This window comes from Ptiloglossa arizonensis, chromosome 7, assembly GCF_051014685.1.
Source record: "Ptiloglossa arizonensis isolate GNS036 chromosome 7, iyPtiAriz1_principal, whole genome shotgun sequence".
In the NCBI taxonomy this organism is placed as follows: Eukaryota; Metazoa; Arthropoda; class Insecta; order Hymenoptera; family Colletidae; genus Ptiloglossa; species Ptiloglossa arizonensis.
In genome coordinates this window covers 21,328,172-21,345,318 of record NC_135054.1, presented here as the reverse complement: position 1 = coordinate 21,345,318, position 17,147 = coordinate 21,328,172, and the positions used below count along the sequence as shown (strand labels likewise).

General features: G+C 31.9%; 3 protein-coding genes and 1 long non-coding RNA gene across 10 annotated transcripts in view; 2 read left to right on the top strand and 2 right to left on the bottom strand.

Annotated features, from left to right (window-relative positions):
- Positions 1 to 2,072: 2,072 nt before the first annotated feature.
- Positions 2,073 to 17,147, bottom strand: part of LOC143148924 (guanine nucleotide exchange factor for Rab-3A) — a 66,919-nt gene continuing 51,844 nt past the window's right edge. Inside the window, exons 1-9 of one of the 5 annotated variants that reach the window (XR_012992641.1) lie at positions 6,171 to 6,339; positions 5,101 to 5,413; positions 4,765 to 5,007; positions 4,453 to 4,688; positions 3,969 to 4,352; positions 3,776 to 3,878; positions 3,634 to 3,700; positions 3,417 to 3,530; positions 2,073 to 3,232 (exon numbers count right to left, since the gene is read on the bottom strand). Coding sequence is in view for 3 of the 5 variants with exons in the window: in XM_076315753.1 (XP_076171868.1) it covers positions 3,153 to 3,232; positions 3,634 to 3,700; positions 3,776 to 3,878; positions 3,969 to 4,352; positions 4,453 to 4,688; positions 4,765 to 5,007; positions 5,101 to 5,328 (1,341 nt within the window). In the remaining 2 variants the exon portion in view is untranslated. Of the gene's footprint in view, positions 3,233 to 3,416; positions 3,531 to 3,633; positions 3,701 to 3,775; positions 3,879 to 3,968; positions 4,353 to 4,452; positions 4,689 to 4,764; positions 5,008 to 5,100; positions 5,414 to 6,170; positions 6,340 to 7,284; positions 7,414 to 17,147 lie in introns of those variants that run through there. The other 4 variants (XR_012992640.1, XM_076315752.1, XM_076315751.1 and 1 more) reach the window with 4 other exon arrangements.
- On the bottom strand, positions 6,204 to 7,264 carry LOC143148926 (uncharacterized). Of its 2 annotated transcripts, none has more exons than XR_012992642.1 (2): positions 6,877 to 7,264; positions 6,204 to 6,359 (listed from the first exon to the last, which is right to left on the bottom strand). It is a non-coding gene; the product is annotated as an uncharacterized LOC143148926 (long non-coding RNA). The 2 variants fall into 2 exon arrangements; XR_012992643.1 differs by having other exon boundaries at positions 6,953 to 7,264.
- On the top strand, positions 6,870 to 12,220 carry LOC143148922 (tonsoku-like protein). Of its 2 annotated transcripts, none has more exons than XM_076315747.1 (7): positions 6,870 to 7,142; positions 7,302 to 7,566; positions 7,929 to 8,186; positions 8,259 to 8,430; positions 8,541 to 8,956; positions 9,032 to 11,026; positions 11,111 to 12,220. In XM_076315747.1, exons 2-7 carry the CDS (start codon positions 7,554 to 7,556, stop codon positions 12,073 to 12,075), a joined length of 3,819 nt encoding a protein of 1,272 aa, XP_076171862.1. In that variant the 5' UTR covers positions 6,870 to 7,142; positions 7,302 to 7,553; the 3' UTR covers positions 12,076 to 12,220. The 2 variants fall into 2 exon arrangements, with proteins under 2 accessions (XP_076171862.1, XP_076171863.1); XM_076315748.1 differs by having other exon boundaries at positions 6,871 to 7,142; positions 8,262 to 8,430.
- Oseg4 (intraflagellar transport protein Oseg4) lies at positions 12,495 to 16,651 on the top strand. The gene is made up of 3 exons (XM_076316005.1): positions 12,495 to 12,565; positions 12,645 to 12,761; positions 12,842 to 16,651. The coding sequence occupies exon 3, from the start codon at positions 12,905 to 12,907 to the stop codon at positions 16,457 to 16,459; it is 3,555 nt and encodes a 1,184-aa protein (XP_076172120.1). The 5' UTR covers positions 12,495 to 12,565; positions 12,645 to 12,761; positions 12,842 to 12,904; the 3' UTR covers positions 16,460 to 16,651.

The following is a 17,147-nucleotide window of genomic DNA, read 5'->3' as shown; positions in this document are numbered from 1 at the left end:
TATTTTTTTAAAACGTAAAAGAAATAATTAACAACTACAAAATGAATTCCTTTCTAAAGTTATATTTTTGCAATGATTAGATAAGTACGTATCTCATGATATTTCTAATTTAAAATAAGATGAGCATATGTCACAATTTAAAATCATATAGGACACTAGCAATTTAAAAAAAAAAGACAAGTATAAAGATAAATAACGTAATTTTATTTCGACAGTATTAAACAAAAATTTATTTCATTAATAAATGTCAAAAAATATTTACGATTACAATGCATAGAGTTTATTAATAACTAAAAATTCGGTATCATTCTAATACATATGAATATTGCTAATTATGCAAGAATTTTGAAAATTCAAAGAGACGAGAATTGTTTTTAAACATTCTGCATCTAAATGAGCTTACACGATTTTGTCTATTACATCTAGCAACAGAACTCAATGTGTTTTGATAAAGGTCATTCGGAAGCGATCTTTGGCAACTTTGAACAATTTGAACAAGTACTACTGAGAATATTTCTAATTGACGGTTTAACATGAACACTGTTACACTTTTATTTTCTATTATCTCAGTAATTAATGTTCAACAAATGTATTTGATGCAATTCTATTTCGATTTTCTGGAGAAATGTAGTGTGTGTATAGAGCATAAATGTTGTTGAAAATATTGAAACGCAATATTTTAAACAACTATAAATTGGTTACAAAAAGTAACCGAAAAAATTCACTTTTTATGAAATCTTAATTTTCAGAATATCGCACAATGTTGTTTGCACATATTGTATCATATTTATGCAGGAAAAATAATATTTATTTTGATTTAGGAATCTTTTGTTTTTGGACACAGACTTTCCAGGAAATTGTCTCATGCCATAATATGTTCAAGTTATTCAAATCTAACACGAACACATTTTTTATTACATTTGATTGTATAAAACTTACTAAGAGACCAAATATTTCCTAAAACTAGTCTAAGAGTTTTATATTTGGAAGTATTTTATACAGTTATCTTCTTAATAAGTATTGTAAAGCACCTTTAATATGCAGGAAACATATTCTTAATAATTAATTCTTTATACGTATATATGTATAAAAACAATTCTATATTTTAATTCAATCAATATTCAATGGAAAAGCATAAATATTCTATTGCAATGACATCTAAAATTCAAATAAAAGAATTTGTATAAAACAATGAATGTACAGCATGAAAAGTTTCATTGTCATTAAAAATTGAAACAGTTTTATATATAACAATAACAATATTTGATTACATGTAATATATTAACTGTATTTTTTTTCTTAACTTCTGAATGAAATAATATATCAAAAGAGAAATTACAGAAAAAACATTTTCTTTCAATTGTAACATAATTAGGTACATTAATAAAGACGTCTCTGGCTATAGCACACATCAGATGTCAATAATTTGAAATATTTCATATCACTTTAGTCATATGTTAATTATATGACAAGTATGTATAGTGTTTTATGAAACCCTTAACAGTATATATTTTTTTATATGCACTCTAATTACCAGGTACTAGTTAATGTTTGCAATGGAAAAGAACATATTCCTCGGATTGGATAGAATACAATTTTCTCTACAGAGGAGAACTGTGTACCTTTGGACAAAACTTATGCTTAGATTCATATCACACAAAAAGTATAAGTTACATTGAATATAAAAAATGCTAATATATATATTCTATGATCATTGTATTTAACATAATATCATTTATTTTTAAATTATGTTTATAAAATAATGTTTAAATTATTTTATGCTGTGTAAATTATTATAAAGTATGATTCTTACATATCCATAGATATTTGTTTTTGATTTTTAAGAAACGATTTACATATGGCATTCTTTTAATATTTTGCCAAGGTTTGAGATACTTGTATTTTAAGGATTTAATATTGAAATAATTTTGTTATTTTCAATATGTTTGATGATACGTCTTTCAACAATATATTAAGATCTATTTTTGCTTTTATACTTTTTTTTTCTTTTAATTAGACATACTTGATTTTATAATAAGATTTCTTAACTAAGACAAGGGTCTAATTTTTAATGTCCAAAGGTATATGATACTTTGTAAGTCCGTAATAATATGTAAATGAATAAATTTTGAATTTTGGATAAATATAGGAGTGAATAAATATTTAAAAAAAAGAAACTGACCATATCAAAAATTCTGAATAAAAACTGTATGAACTAAAAGACTTACATAAAAAGAGATTCTTTCTCGATCTATCTATAGCCCATAATAATTAGCAATGCACAATTTCCTACTAAAAACTAATGTCATGAATATGAACAAATCATTATGATCAGTAATAGTTAATACAAGAAGAGTGTAAAAATGATTGACCTGTCACTCGATGTAGCTGATATTTTACACTTAATAGCAAGTACCATTGTGTAAATATAATACATATCTTCATTATGTACCATGGTCCAAATTAATTTTGAACTTGAGAAGATGCTTATCCCTACAGTCTTTCAGACTATAACACTTCTTTCTCACATGAGTAAGGGCAGTCACTTGCTTGTTGCCACTGTACAATTTATGATGAATAAAAAATATAACTATCAATAAATTATAAAAATAATAGAACAATTTTTCTCGTGATGCGATCAAACCAACGCTAACTACAAAGCTTAAACTAAAATCTAGCCGCGTGTTACTAATAAGCGAAAAGTCAAAAGGCACCGTGTTCCCCAATATCTTAGAAATATTTCATTGCACTTTGAAACTGATCAAAATGTATTTGTCTATTAATAAATAATGTTACACAATTAAGGTCAGATCGTTAACGAAGTCTATCGTTTTCTGTTCGAGAACATGGATAGTACTCGATATTTTTGAAACTATAATCTCAAATAACATTTTTAAATTGGTTTGCATAAACCTTTCTAAATAAGTTGAGAGCGTTTTACGCTATAATAGAGGAATGTGAGAGCTTTTATATATTAAAACTTTAACACTTACTCTATAAAATCTCGATCGTGAGTAGAAAAAAAGATCGAGGCTAGTTGGAACGATTAAAATGTTTAACAATCTACGGTTGATAGATGTAAATGAATAATAACAGATCCATGGCCTAATCTTTTTACATTTAAGACTAGAACAAGTCCTCCATGGAGAGCGCTAAGACGACAATGCGAGGCCCAAACGAGCAAACGCCATTTCCTTTCGTAACCGTGTAATTTCCCAATAAACATCGTGAACTGGAACAAAAATTACATATTTATATTCTAAAAAAAAATGTGTTTTTCTGCCCTGTATATAAGGAGTATCGTTCGTCTAATTTGGTCAAATATATATTGTATTATTATTGTGTAGTTTCAATTTATTTTCTAAATAAATATTGAAAATGAAATCGAACATTTGATGACTATTGAACACACTAACCAACTAACCAAGGCCTTTGTTCCATCTTGAATCCAAGCTGAACTGTTTCATTTCAATTTCTTTATCGCCACTTAATTGCGCGAAGAAAAAATACCGCGTGCAATCTCTCACAAACTTAAAAATTTAAATAAAATACTATTAATTAGTATTTTTTAATTTTGTTTGTTTTAGTATATAACTTTTTTTGTCTTAAATGAAACTTAAATGTGAGATTTACCTGAGCTTTTGACAAGGCCACGCTCGATATAACGCAAGTAATTCAAGAAGTCGCAGACTGCTATGATCTATAGAAAATTAATAATTTTACATTTAGTGTTCTATATGTTAGTCTAAGTTATTTATGGAATTTTGAGACTTACTCGATTACGACAAATTTGTGATATGCTGTACCACTGATTTTCTTGATCTCCGAATCTCATGCGATAATAACATTGTCGCGGTGCTTCGAGCAGTACACATTTTCTAAAAGAGAAGAGTACATTATATATGTGTATATATATATATATATAAAATTTTAAATGCATCGTTTTAGTATCAAAACAAATGACTTACTTTGGAAAAGTGAATTTTGTTTTGTCGCTGATCGCTTCTATAAAGATAATACCATCGAGAACAGCTTGCCTAACTTTTGTACCCAATTCTTTATTAGGGAAATCAAGGCAGAGGTCGATGTCTTCTTTAAAAATTCTACCAACAAAAGGATCACCTTTGTCTACACATGGATTGGCTTTCCACTTAAGAAACTCTGTATGCACTCTAGGATCAACTTCAAGGCCAAAGTCTTTACATTCTTTGTCCTTTTCCTTATCTGACTCTTTCTTCCAATCTCTTTCTAGAGTCTCTCGATCCGATGGTAAAGATGGCCTTTGTTCCTTTAGCGGAGAATCTGGTGGAGAGTTCTCTCGACCGTACTTTAGATTGAAATGCGATGGTGACCTAGAAACAGAAACGTTTAAAACGTAATATCAAATATCGATTGTATTACTTTTACATATGAGCATATGTATTGTACTCATAGAGTTTGAAACAATTTTACCTTCTATGTTTTCTTGCAAATAGACCTTGTTGACCATCTTCGCTATTTGGACGACTTTTCGTATCGATTTGCGGATGTAAATGGAAGTTCGGTTTAGCAGGTGTTGAAGTTAATACTAATGTTTTCAGAGCTGCCACTTCAGCAGCTAAAACTTCGGCTTTCATACGACTTTCCTCCAATAGGCGCTCTGCTGTAGCTTGACGTACATTTGCTTCTCGTACCATATTGTGTGCCTCCTATTATGTATAATACATTTTACATTATTTTTGATAATTGTATATCTTTATATATAATGTAAACAATAAGATTTACTTGAAAGAGACTGGCAGTGAGTTCCTCCAATTCAGCTTCAACATCTTGTTTGATTCTTGAAAGTCTTGTAACTTCCTCATCCTTTAGTTTCAACTCCTCGTGAGCTCTCTTAAGTTCATCTTGTAATTTTGCTACAGCATGTTCTTTTACTTCGGCTATAGCTCTACCCCACTGTAGAGTAGTTGGTGAGGGTGGCTGAATAGTTTTTTTTGTAGAACATGCCTCCTCTTTTTCCTTAAAGTTCTGAAATCAAGAACCAAATGAGTGTATCTATGTTCCAAAAACTAGATTGAATGTAAAGTTGAAAAATTTATGAGTACTGATGAAAAAATGTACCTGGGTATCCTTTGAAGATAATGATATTTTTGAAAAGGTATTACAGCAGTTGATTTTCGTTGAATCATTGATAGAATCTTTATCATTGATTAAAATCTCAGCATCCACTTCATCAAACGCAATAGATAATGGCTTTATACAATGATTTTGATTTTCAAAGAGTTTCTGTTCAGTCTCGTTCAATCTTGCCAGAATGTCACAGGATTTTGAGAGTTTTCTTTCTTCCATCGTTGATGAATTTCAATATTGCAATAGAACATTGTGGAGCTTTCCGGTGTACACAAGTGAAGGAGCAGCCTTGGTTGAACTAGAACTAAAAATTTGATTATTGAAAACAAACGTTCCTTGATGTAAAAATAATATGCATTAATATGTCAGAATTTAAATTAGGAGGAAAAAAACATATTTAAAATAAGAACTTTAAAGTAAAGAATATCTTTAAGATAAATACAGACACATTATGCAATAACATACGTATGTAGAGCTCTAGGTCTAAAAAAAGAAACAGCACTGTAAATAGTTTCATCACATGTAGGTTATAGAACAATAAATTTAATATTGTAATTTGATTTTTAACAATCTTTTTCTCTAAACTAAAATTAAATTTAACAACATAAGATATTCAGAGATGTAATAGTTAACTCCTATATTTAAAAATACGAGGGAAGAAAGCAATCAATTCTCGTAATATTTTTCAATGACGTGAGAAGGTAATTATTTTAATTGGTTCAATGACACGCCTTTGATTTACATAAAATTTGTAGAACGTTCGACAGAAGAGACGTCTCTTTTGTATGTCTCTCGTAGCGGAACAACTTAATTAATAGCAGTTTATCTTTATAATTACAAATACGGACAAAATAATTCCGTTAAGTACTCTTCGATCTTTATGAAAAAGAAATCTTTGGAAAATAGAAGGCAATAAAAAATCTTATATTTTGATCGTATTAAAATAAAAAATATGAAACAGCATCCGCGATGAAAAGAATTCATCGGCATCAAGAGAATCCGCGTATCGATCCAAAGTTTCTGTGGATTCTAACGTTGGGAGCATCTAAATGCAAGCTTACCCGTGAACCTCTCTTTACTCAACTCTCCTGCCATTAGTGGATCTGACGAGGATCATAAAATGATATCAGAGAGAAGAATGTAGACACGTTTGATACCGTTTTCGCACAATATGTCAACTTCGTGTCACCGTTCCACGACGTACACCAGCCATCACCTTTCAACGACCCACAACACGGCCCGACTGAAGTCTGATGGAATGAATGAACTTTCAAGCGCTACAGGTTACCTACTGCTGAACGCTCATACTACTACAGACAAAGTATAGGCACAGACGAGATAAAGAATAGATCTAGCATCTTATGGAACTTGGTATGACTGGAACTGAAGTACCGACTACATTAAAAATCAGTGGTTTTGTAACGCACTCTATACTTAAAAATGGCGTTTTTTGGTACTATGTTCAACTGAATTACAGCAGTCGGTAAAAATGGTAAGGCAAAAAAGATATGAAAGTATCGTTTGATCAATCCTTCTTTAGAATATAAAACATATATTACATAATAGGGATCTAAGAATACGCGGATTTTGAAAAGTTATAGTAAATTTAGTAAAAATAATTAATTCTCTTCATATTTAGTTTTAATTCAACCGGATCGATAATGTTGGAAGTGACACAGAAATGGTAAAGGAGCTCACAGCTCCTGATTCGTGTGACTCGAAAAAGCATTGCCTGACGTCTATCATATATCTCGTCTGTGCTTATACCTCATCTGTGGTTTGTTTTATATCTTGTCTGTGGTAGTACATTCCACAGACGGTACTATCTTGTACCAGCTCGTACATGCGCTCCGTAGATTATGTAGTCACTAAAGTTTACGCACATCTCAAATTAGATGAAGAAATATAGAAGTAACCTGCACACGCACACAAAACTTTATTGAAGAAACTGTACCGTAATTCGCGTATAATCACTCACTATCGGTTCAGTGGAATTGGATTAAAACGGTTTTAACTGCACTCTGTGTCAAAAGGTTTTAGAATATAATTGTTTTCTCACGGTTCCAATTCACGTTATTTCGGTTACACGAACTTTAGAATTTTTCATTCTCACTTTGCAAGATAATGATTTTACAGATAACATTCCGCGTAAATGTTTTTTAAGTTTGACAGTACCTTGTTTTTTCTTTCAGCTATCGATGATTATTCGAACATCTAGTGACTTAACAATTTCACTTCGCTTCTCCATCAATGGCACTTCATGCTCTCTTCTTTACCGTTATGAAGCGTCTGCTGTTGCGTTTGATACTTTTCGCGCGTGACTATACTTTCAGTTTATGTTCGGCTTTGTGTCTGTGTCGTAACTTGCTCTGAGCGCAAAGGAAGTAAACTTTGTAAATCGAATGTGAATTATTTGTTTTTATAATAAATTACATTTTTACACAATGGATACAGAAAGTGAGTGTTGATTTAGTTTATTATATGATATTTTATTTATTCACTTGTTAATAAGCACTTATGATTGCTACATTTTAATATGAATAACTAAATAAATCATAGATAAAATATATTATTAATGTTTGTGTTTTTTTTAAATTCTTTTGTTTGTATGAGATATATTCTGCTATTAACAATTGAGAAATGTGTTTAATATATAATAATCACTATATATATTGAAATAATATTACTTCTTTTGTGGACTAGTTGAACAGTATTGTATTGTTAATTTTTGTTATAGTTAGGTAATCATGATATTGAATTGGAGACATTATACTTTTATTAATAATATGCTCACATACTTTATTTTTATGGAATAATAGGATTACTTAAAAAAAAGAAACGGGTCAAACGAGACGGTAATCTTCAACAGTTAGCTGAAGTTGTCAAAGAACTTGGAGATATATATTTTGAAACTGGAAAATTTGAAAATGCTTTACAAGAGTATACAGAACAATTGGAAATTTGTAGCATCTTGGAAGATAAATTGAATATTGCTGTGGCTCATAGAATGATTGGAGAGACACATGCAAATTTTGGCAGTTATGAGGAAGCATTGGAACATCAGAATCAATATTTGGGTTTGTTTTCAAAATTTGTGTGATTAGTGAAATTATATAATACAATTATAATAACAATATTTTTGTGTTAAGTAGAAGGAGCCAAGGAGATAAGCAATTTATTAGAAGAACAACGAGCTTATGCTACATTAGGTAGGACATACTTTTGTTGGGCTGAAAGTTTAGCTGAAAAGTCTGAGAAAAAGATTACAGTCCTTATAAGTGCAAAAAAAGCATATGTGAAGAGTATACGTCTTTGCAATGAGTATAGTATTATTTATTCTTCATATAAATATAATATTAACTTTTTTGGTAATACAACATATGGCATAATATAATATTAAAGGGTATTTAAATTGTTAATTGTCTATTTAGATTAGGGGATACGGATATTGAATTGAAGGAATTGATTACAATGCGGGCACGCTTACTTTTAAACTTAGGTTTGGTGTTGGAAACTCAGAATGAACATAAACAGGCTGTTGATTTAATGGAGAAAGCTGCTGCATTATGCGAAACACATACTTTGCGAGAAGATTTTCACAGAACACAAATTGCTCTAAGTGGAATTTATGAACGGCAAGACAACTATGAATTAGCATTAAAACACTTAGAAACTGCGACTGAGGTTGATAATACGTCTTTAAAAGCAGAGGCGCGATTCCTACGGGCAGTTCTACTTTTAAGAATGGAAAAATGGTGTGAATCGCGCAAGATATTGGTTTCCCTCTATCTTATGGATAATTTACCGCACAATCTTAAACAACAGGTAGAAAAGACTCTCAGAATAGGTATGTCTTCCAAAATATACATTTTGTATGAAATTAATAAATATGATGTTCTTCATAATAATGAATCTTTTGTAGTGGCAACTTTGAACGCGACTGAGGAAACTTTAAGTACAGAAAAAAGTGAAAGCGGCAAACTAAGACTTTACGAAGCACTAGGAGATGCAGCTGTTGCCGCGCGTTGTTTGGAGAGAGCTATCGAATACTACAGAAAGATGCTAGAGTGTGCGGAAGAAATTAAAAGCGATCGTATAGGGGCAGCTTTGTTAAGTCTAGCACAAACCCTGAAAGATGTACGACGATATAACGAAGCGTTAGATTTTGCATATAGAGAACTAGAACTTTGTACGGATTCGCGTGAAATTTGTCGATCTGCTTTATTTTTGGCAGATTTACTAATAGCCACTAAAGCGACTGACGATAAGATTCAAGAAATTTACAAGCTAGCTTGGAACAATGCAAAAACTTGCGCTAATGTTCATTTGGAGACCTCTGTTTTAAAAGAACAATTAAATTATTTAATTGATTCTGGAAAAGCAGATGAGATTAAAATGCTCCAGGAAAAATTGGACATGCTGGAAAAATTATCCAATAGTTCCGATAGTGAAGATGAGTTAGAAGAAATTAACATTGGTGCAAATATTTGCTTGGAAGATTTGTCAGATGTAGAAACGGAAATGAGAGCCAAGGAAAATAATAAAAAAGGTAGGACTCGAACCAGAAAAAAATCAGTTACAATAAAAAAAAATGAAAAAGGTGAAACGCAGCTTCATATAGCGTGCATCAGCGGAAATGTCGAAGATGTAGAGAAGTTACTGACAAATGGTCATCCAATGAATATTAAAGACAATTTTGGGTGGACTCCTCTTCATGAAGCTGCTAATCACGGTCACGTGGAAATTGCAAAGTTATTGTTACAGCACGGTGCAAATGTAAACGATGTTGGAAGCATTATGTGTCAGGGAGTTACACCTCTTCATGATGCAGCATCTTGTGGCAATCTTTCGATGATGAGACTTCTAATAGAATATGGAGCAAATGTAGAACTTATAGCAAATGAAAATGATACTGTATTAGATTGTTTAGAGCAGTGGAGAAATCGTGTTGATTATTTGTCTTCCGAAGATGAAGTTGATTATAATGAAATGCATCAAAAGTTGTCTGCTATGATACCAGTAAACAAGAAGAAAAACTGCAAACAATCAAATAAATCGCCACGCAATATAAGAAACTGTACTGATAACGAGAATATTACCGTACAAAATATTTCTGCAGGTGAAGATTACAAAAGAACTATAGCCAACTTAAAGCATAGAAGTGATCCAATCGGAACATCTTTGACTCGTACTAAACGCACCGTAAATCCACTTTTAAATAATGAGGAGGTTCTTTTGGATGATTGGTTAGAAGACGATATTAATGAAAGTATTTTTGACGAAAGGTTTCCCAATGAAAATTTCACCTCAACAATAAAAAGGAAATCGAGTAATGATGATATTGATCAGGAGAAAAATTCGAAACGAAAAAAAACTAAAGTTCAAAGTCCTACGGTAGAAGCCGAGAATCTTGATCTGACGGAAGAGGGAAGTAACGATAGTTGCAATACCGAAATAATGCATTCTTTTAATGTATGCAGATTTCAACAGAAAAAGCAACAGAAGTCTTTATTATCAATTGGATTTACTAAAAACACTGTTTCTCGGACACCTTCACCTATAAACCCATCTTCCACAGAATTTAATTCAAGAGAAGCTGATGTTATAATAAAATCGATTATTTTAAATGTTTCTGTCGAAGGGAAAGTATTTCAAACACAGGTAGAACTTTCAAACGCGACGAAACCGTCGGTGCAAGATATTTTACAAGATATCGAAAAGAAATTTTATGACGATAGCGGGTGTAAGGCGCAGTTCGATTTAAAAACTATGAACGGTATAATAATTAATTCTAATAACATATTTACGATTTTAAATGAAGGAGACATTGTTAAAAATTTTAAATGTGAAGTAACTGAATTAGAGACACCATCCATCGTTGAGCGATATGAGACCATTTGTAAAACTCACAACGTAGGTAAGTATTTCTTGTTTGAGTTAATCAATGTTTAAAGTATATTTACTCATCTCTTATTGTGATTATTATTGTTAACATTTTCAGACGTTCGTGAATCCATATCAAAGTGTTTAAAGTCGTGTGAGAACACGTTTATCTTCCGATTAAAACAGGAGGATGTCGATACAAAAGAACTTATATCTATATTAAAAACCTTAACATACCAGAAGAACGTTCGAATATTAGATCTATCCAGTAAAGAATTGCACGAAGTAGGGAATGTTCTGAATGACTGCATTTTACGGTTATCGACTTTACAAGAATTATGCCTTCAAGGATGTGATATTGATTCTAAGTGCTTGAGTAAATTAGAAAAATTACCCTCACAACTTAAGCTTTTAGACCTTAGTTATAATCCACTTGGATTAACAAGTGAAGAAGTACTTTGCAAACTTCTTATCCCTTTGACGCAACTTCAAAGTCTGATGTTACGATATTGTCAACTGCCTAGTATTCAATTTCTTTCAAAGATTAGTAGCCTGTTAAATTTGGATATTTCCTGGAACAACTTCAATAGTGATTCACTCTGTACCTCTTTACAAAGGCAACTGCTTAATTTAAATTTGTCAAGTACCGCTTTTTCAAGTAAATTTAACTTAGTCAAAAACACTTTTAATAATACAGATGTTATGTTCACAAACTTAGAATGCTTAGAACTGGTTGCCAGTGACTTATTGGATATCGATGTACGAAATATATTGTCACAAACATCGAATCTTTCTAAATTGGTGCTCAGAGGAAACAAAGGAGTAGGTAGACAATCTTTGAATTTATTATTAAAGTATACTCCAACACTGAGACATATCGATGTCAGTGGATGTGAAAATATTATCGGATATCCTGATCCAGAGGTATTTATTGAGAGTCCAGAAATTTGTACATTAATTGTTAGTATGTCTTTTGATGTGTACGAGGATTGGCTTTGTTTATGGAGAGGGAAAGGTGCTGCGACAAAATTATTGCACAATCTTGTGATTTTTAAACCTATTAATATTGGAATTATAAATTGAAAATTAATATTTTTATATGTACAGTATTACATTTGTATAGTATTGTGAAAAAATATAAGTTGATATAATATTAAGCCGATGATATTTTTCTACTCATTTTTAATGCTTGGCTTCCCTATATTTTTATATATGGTAGAAAAATATTGACTGCAATTTATGTATGTTAGTTCATAGCAACACAAATTTTGTATTTGTAAAGTAGTTCTTATTGAAAAATATATATTAGTTATTACATGTAAATAATATTTTTTATATATATGTAAAAAACAGATGTATGTATTTTTTATTAATAAATCGATAACCAATTATAATATTTAAATAATGCCATCTAGCGTTACATTAGCGCGATAAGCAGAAGCTCACCGAGAAGGAGGGGATGCGTTTGATGTGTCGTATTCCCCTCAAATGGTAAGAATGAATGGACACGTGCGAACCTTTCAATTCAATATATACCTATGATCAACAATGGTTGTTTACAATAAAAAATTTTGTAATTTAATTCTTCTTTTTAATTATGCAAACAATTAAAAATGTTTAAATGCACTAATTAAATAAATCCAATATTTTAGGAGTTCATATGAGAATGCTCTAACACAGTAAACATCATAATATGAAAACATTGTTGACAGATAATAAGTATTGTTCATTGATTAACAAGTACCATAAGTTTATTACTGTACAATAATGTGAGTACTTTAACAAAGAAATGTACAAATCCAATATTAAAATAATTTAGAGTAATTTGGAATTATATTATTTTTTTCAGAAGTTTATCAAATAAGAAGAAATATACATTAAATGTTTATTAGATACATTCAACATTGACAAGATGTTCGTGTACTTGAGTAAAAAAATAGCAATACCAAACAATTTCCGACTTAATTGTATAGCATGGAATCAAAAAGAAGGTTATATAGCAGTTGGTGGGGAGGATGGACTATTGAAAGTACTTCGAGTGGATTCCAATGCTAGTAGTTCTACCAGCGGTGGAAAGTCTCGTAATTTAACTGCTGCCAGTAATTTAAGCATGAACCAAACTTTAGAAGGTCATAATGGTCATGTGCAAGTAGTTACTTGGAATGAACAGCACCAAAAATTGACTTCGAGTGATCAGAATGGTGTGATAATTGTTTGGATGTTGTACAAAGGTTCTTGGTATGATGAAATGATAAATAACTGCAATAAATCAGTTGTCAAAGGAATGGCATGGAGTTTGGATGGTCTAAAGATCTGCATAGTTTTTGAAGATGGAGCAGTTATTGTAGGTTCAGTTGAAGGTAACAGAATTTGGGGAAAGGAATTGAAGAATGTATCTCTTGCTGCTGTACAATGGTCTCCAGATGGAAAATTGTTACTGTTTGGTTTAAAAAATGGAGAAGTTCATCTTTATGACAATCAAGGTGTCTTTTTAACAAAGTTAAGTATGATACCAGTCAATAGTGGGCAGATAGAAACAATAATGTCATTGCAATGGTATGATGGAAGAAATGGCTATTTTGCTTTAGATTGTCCTACCTTAGCTGTCTGTTACAGAAATGGTAGAATACAACTTATGAGAGACACAAACGATGATAATCCAATTGTAATAGAAACTGGAATGACAACAGCATGGTGTTGTTGGAATAGTTGTGGTTCTTTATTGGCAGTAACAGGTATGATGCCATTATTAGGTAATGGAGAAACAAAGGATACGAATGTTATTCAATTTTATACTCCATTTGGCAAACATATGAGAATTCTGAAAGTACCTGGTAGAGAAGTCACATGTTGTGCATGGGAAGGTGGATCTCTTAGAGTCGCTTTGTCGGTTGATTCCCACATATATTTTGCAAATATCCGCTTGGATTACAAATGGGCTTACTTCAGCAACACAGTTGTATATACAAATGAAAAAATCAGTAAAGATGGCATTTGCATAATGTTTTGGAACACTGTTAATAATACATGTTGTAATAAATATGTAAGAGCATTAATATCGATAGCTTCATATGGAGATCACTGTGTGTTGGCAGTAAAGAACGATCTTGCACAAGGATTTGAACAATATGCTCTTTTAGTTTGCAATTCAATAGCCACTCCAATAGACACAAAGTTTATAGATTTGGAGCCATTGTGGGTAACCATGACTAATAGTGTTGTCATTACCGCATCTAAAAATAATTTTTTGGTATGGAGTTACCGTACTCCACGTAACAGCATGTTACACACAGGGCGAATTAAAAGAGACATGGTTTATCATATTGATGAAACTCCAACTGGAGTGACAGAAGTAATTCAAGATTTAGACAAAGACAGATCTTTTGAAACACCTATTAACACTAAAGCAACTATGGACCCTATTTGTTGCTTATCTGCAACTGACAATGTTTTGTTGGTAGGTAGAGAATCAGGAATGATTCAGCGCTATTCCTTACCACAGATAACTCTTACAAACAGGTACAATACAGCTTGTAAACTTTCTAAAATTGCAATTAATTGCGACTCATCTCGTATATCTATCTTGGATGCAAGTGGTATCTTAACTATGTTGGATTTAGAGGTGGATTCTAAAAGAAACAGTTCTAAGGATGGTGAGTCAGGAGATGATATAAATAAATTTGAAAGAAAAGATGTGTGGGCCATGTGTTGGGCACAAGATAATCCAACTTTATTGGCAATCATAGAAAAGACCAGGATGTATGTTTTAAGGGAATTTGATCCAGAAGAACCAATATCATGTTCTGGATATATTTGTTCATTTCAGGACTTAGAGATACGTTGCATTCTGTTGGACGATCTCATGCAAAGACCAGAGGACACAAAGAATGAATTAATAGTAGATTTAGAAGTAAAATCTCTGAGAGATACAAGAGAGTTACTGGACAAAGTGGGACTGAAGGAAGCCAACAACTTCATTCAAGACAATCCGCATCCACGTTTGTGGCGTTTATTGGCGGAGTCGGCATTGAAGAAATTAAATTTAGAGACTGCAGAGAATGCGATGGTCCGTTGCACGGATTATTTAGGTATACAATTTATAAAGCGTTTGCAGAACGTACATAACGATCAATTGAAAAAAGCTGAGGTAGCGGCATACCTTGGTAATTATGATGAAGCGGAGAAACTGTATTTGGACATGGATAGAAGGGATCTGGCAATTTCATTGCGTCAAAAATTGGGAGACTATTTCCGTGTAGTGCAGTTAATGAAAATGGGTATTGGTGGATCTGACAAGCAGATGGAATATGCTTATAATAAAATTGGTGAGTACTATGCTGAAAGACAGAATTGGGAGGGAGCAAGAGAGTACTATGAAAAAAGTAGAAACTTGGAGAAGCTTGTTGAGTGCTACTATAAGTTGGAAGATTTTGTTCAGTTGGCAGGAACAGTGCAACAGTTACCAGATAAGAGTTCTTTATTGAAGACAGTTGCAAGGATGTTAGCATCCGTGGGTATGTGCTCCCAGGCAGTTGCAGCTTACATAAAATATGGGGATGTGAAGCTGGCTGTGGACACTTGCGTACGTCTCAATCATTGGGACCAAGCAGTTGAATTAGCTAGGACCTACAAAATGGCTCAAATTGGTGAACTGTTGAATAAGTATGCTACTCATCTTCTATCAAATGGGAAGAGACTGCAAGCAATAGAGTTGTACAAGAAAGCAAATTACAACTTGGAAGCAGCCAAGTTGCTCTTCCAGCTGGCTGAAGAGCAGACGAAAAGTAGAATAAATCCATTACGTGTAAAAAAGATTTATGTTTTGGCAGCACTGCTGATTGAGGATCATATTAATAGTGCTCCAGCAATTAAAGGGGCCCGGAGCAACATTGTGATGGGTTTAGCAGAGAACAATGAAGACACTCGGGTGATAGAGAATGCTTGGAAGGGTGCAGAAGCATATCATTTCCTTTTATTGGCTCACAGGCAGATATATTCAGGAAACTTTGATGCAGCTATGAAAACAGCTTTACGACTTAGAGAATATGAGGACATTTTGGAATCTGAGGACATTTACTGCTTGCTTGCTTTATCCAGTGCTGTTAATCATGCTTTTGCAGTCTGCTCCAAGGCGTTCATTAAGTTAGAATCATTGGAAACTATTTCAGAATCAATGAGAGAAGAATATGAAGACTTGGCAGTGGATATTTTCACCAAACACAGCCCAAAAGATGTGCGTAACCCCAAAGAGGAATGTGCAAATTGCGAAAGTCTTGTACCAGATTGGTGCGTCGCGTGTCCCAATTGTATGACCAGATTTCCTCCTTGTATCATTTCCGGAAAACCGCTAATGGATCTCAGCAATGCGTGGATTTGTACCGTTTGCAGACATCATGTTGCTGCAGAGCGTGATGTCGTTAATATTAATGCTTGTCCCTTGTGTCACAGCATAGTTACATATATGTAGCTTATATATGTGAGTATATACAGTACAAGCATAAGATTTATGAAATGTTATTTTAATTTTTATGCTTACCATGTACAAAGTATTATACTTTCATATGTATACACACATGTCGGAATAATTAGAGGTACATTAATTTAGAAAAATAAACTAAATATGAAAAATGATAGAAACACTGTGTGTTTAATGCAGTGATATATTTATTAAGTATTTAATTGAGGCTATTAAATACCTTACTGCAAAGGTATGTCATTCAAATTGGTAATCCTCTAATTATTTCTAGTAGTGTACACTATTAAATTTTAATAATACTGTAGTTTGTATATATTACAAACTACAAATGTAACTTTTGGAACATGGTACAGCATGATATATAAAAATTAAAAAAAGTCTGCTATATGTGATAAAATATAAAAAGTTAATAATGTCAGATCTCATTTGTAAGTTCAAAGACATTTATGTATTCTAGTTTAAGAAATCCTTTGTTGGATACATAGTATATGTATCCATAATACTTTTTGTATAAGCTATTATTAACATTAATATTCGACAATGAGTACTTATGTTATAATTTATTGAAGTTTCGATTATAGATTTTCGAATCAGTATTGAAGAATTACATCTCTTTGTTTTAAACTTCATTTTTATGCACTGAAGAAGAAGAAAGAAAACTATAATGGATATTTATTTA

Coding starts and splice junctions, on each gene's coding strand:
- LOC143148922 (XM_076315747.1), top strand. Junction 8,431..8,540: donor AGTATACGTCTTTGCAATGA/GTATAGTATTAT, acceptor TTGTCTATTTAG/ATTAGGGGATACGGATATTG. Junction 8,957..9,031: donor AGAAAAGACTCTCAGAATAG/GTATGTCTTCCA, acceptor AATCTTTTGTAG/TGGCAACTTTGAACGCGACT.
- Oseg4 (XM_076316005.1), top strand. CDS start 12,905: ATGTTCGTGTACTTGAGTAAAAAAATAGCAATACCAAACAATTTCCGA.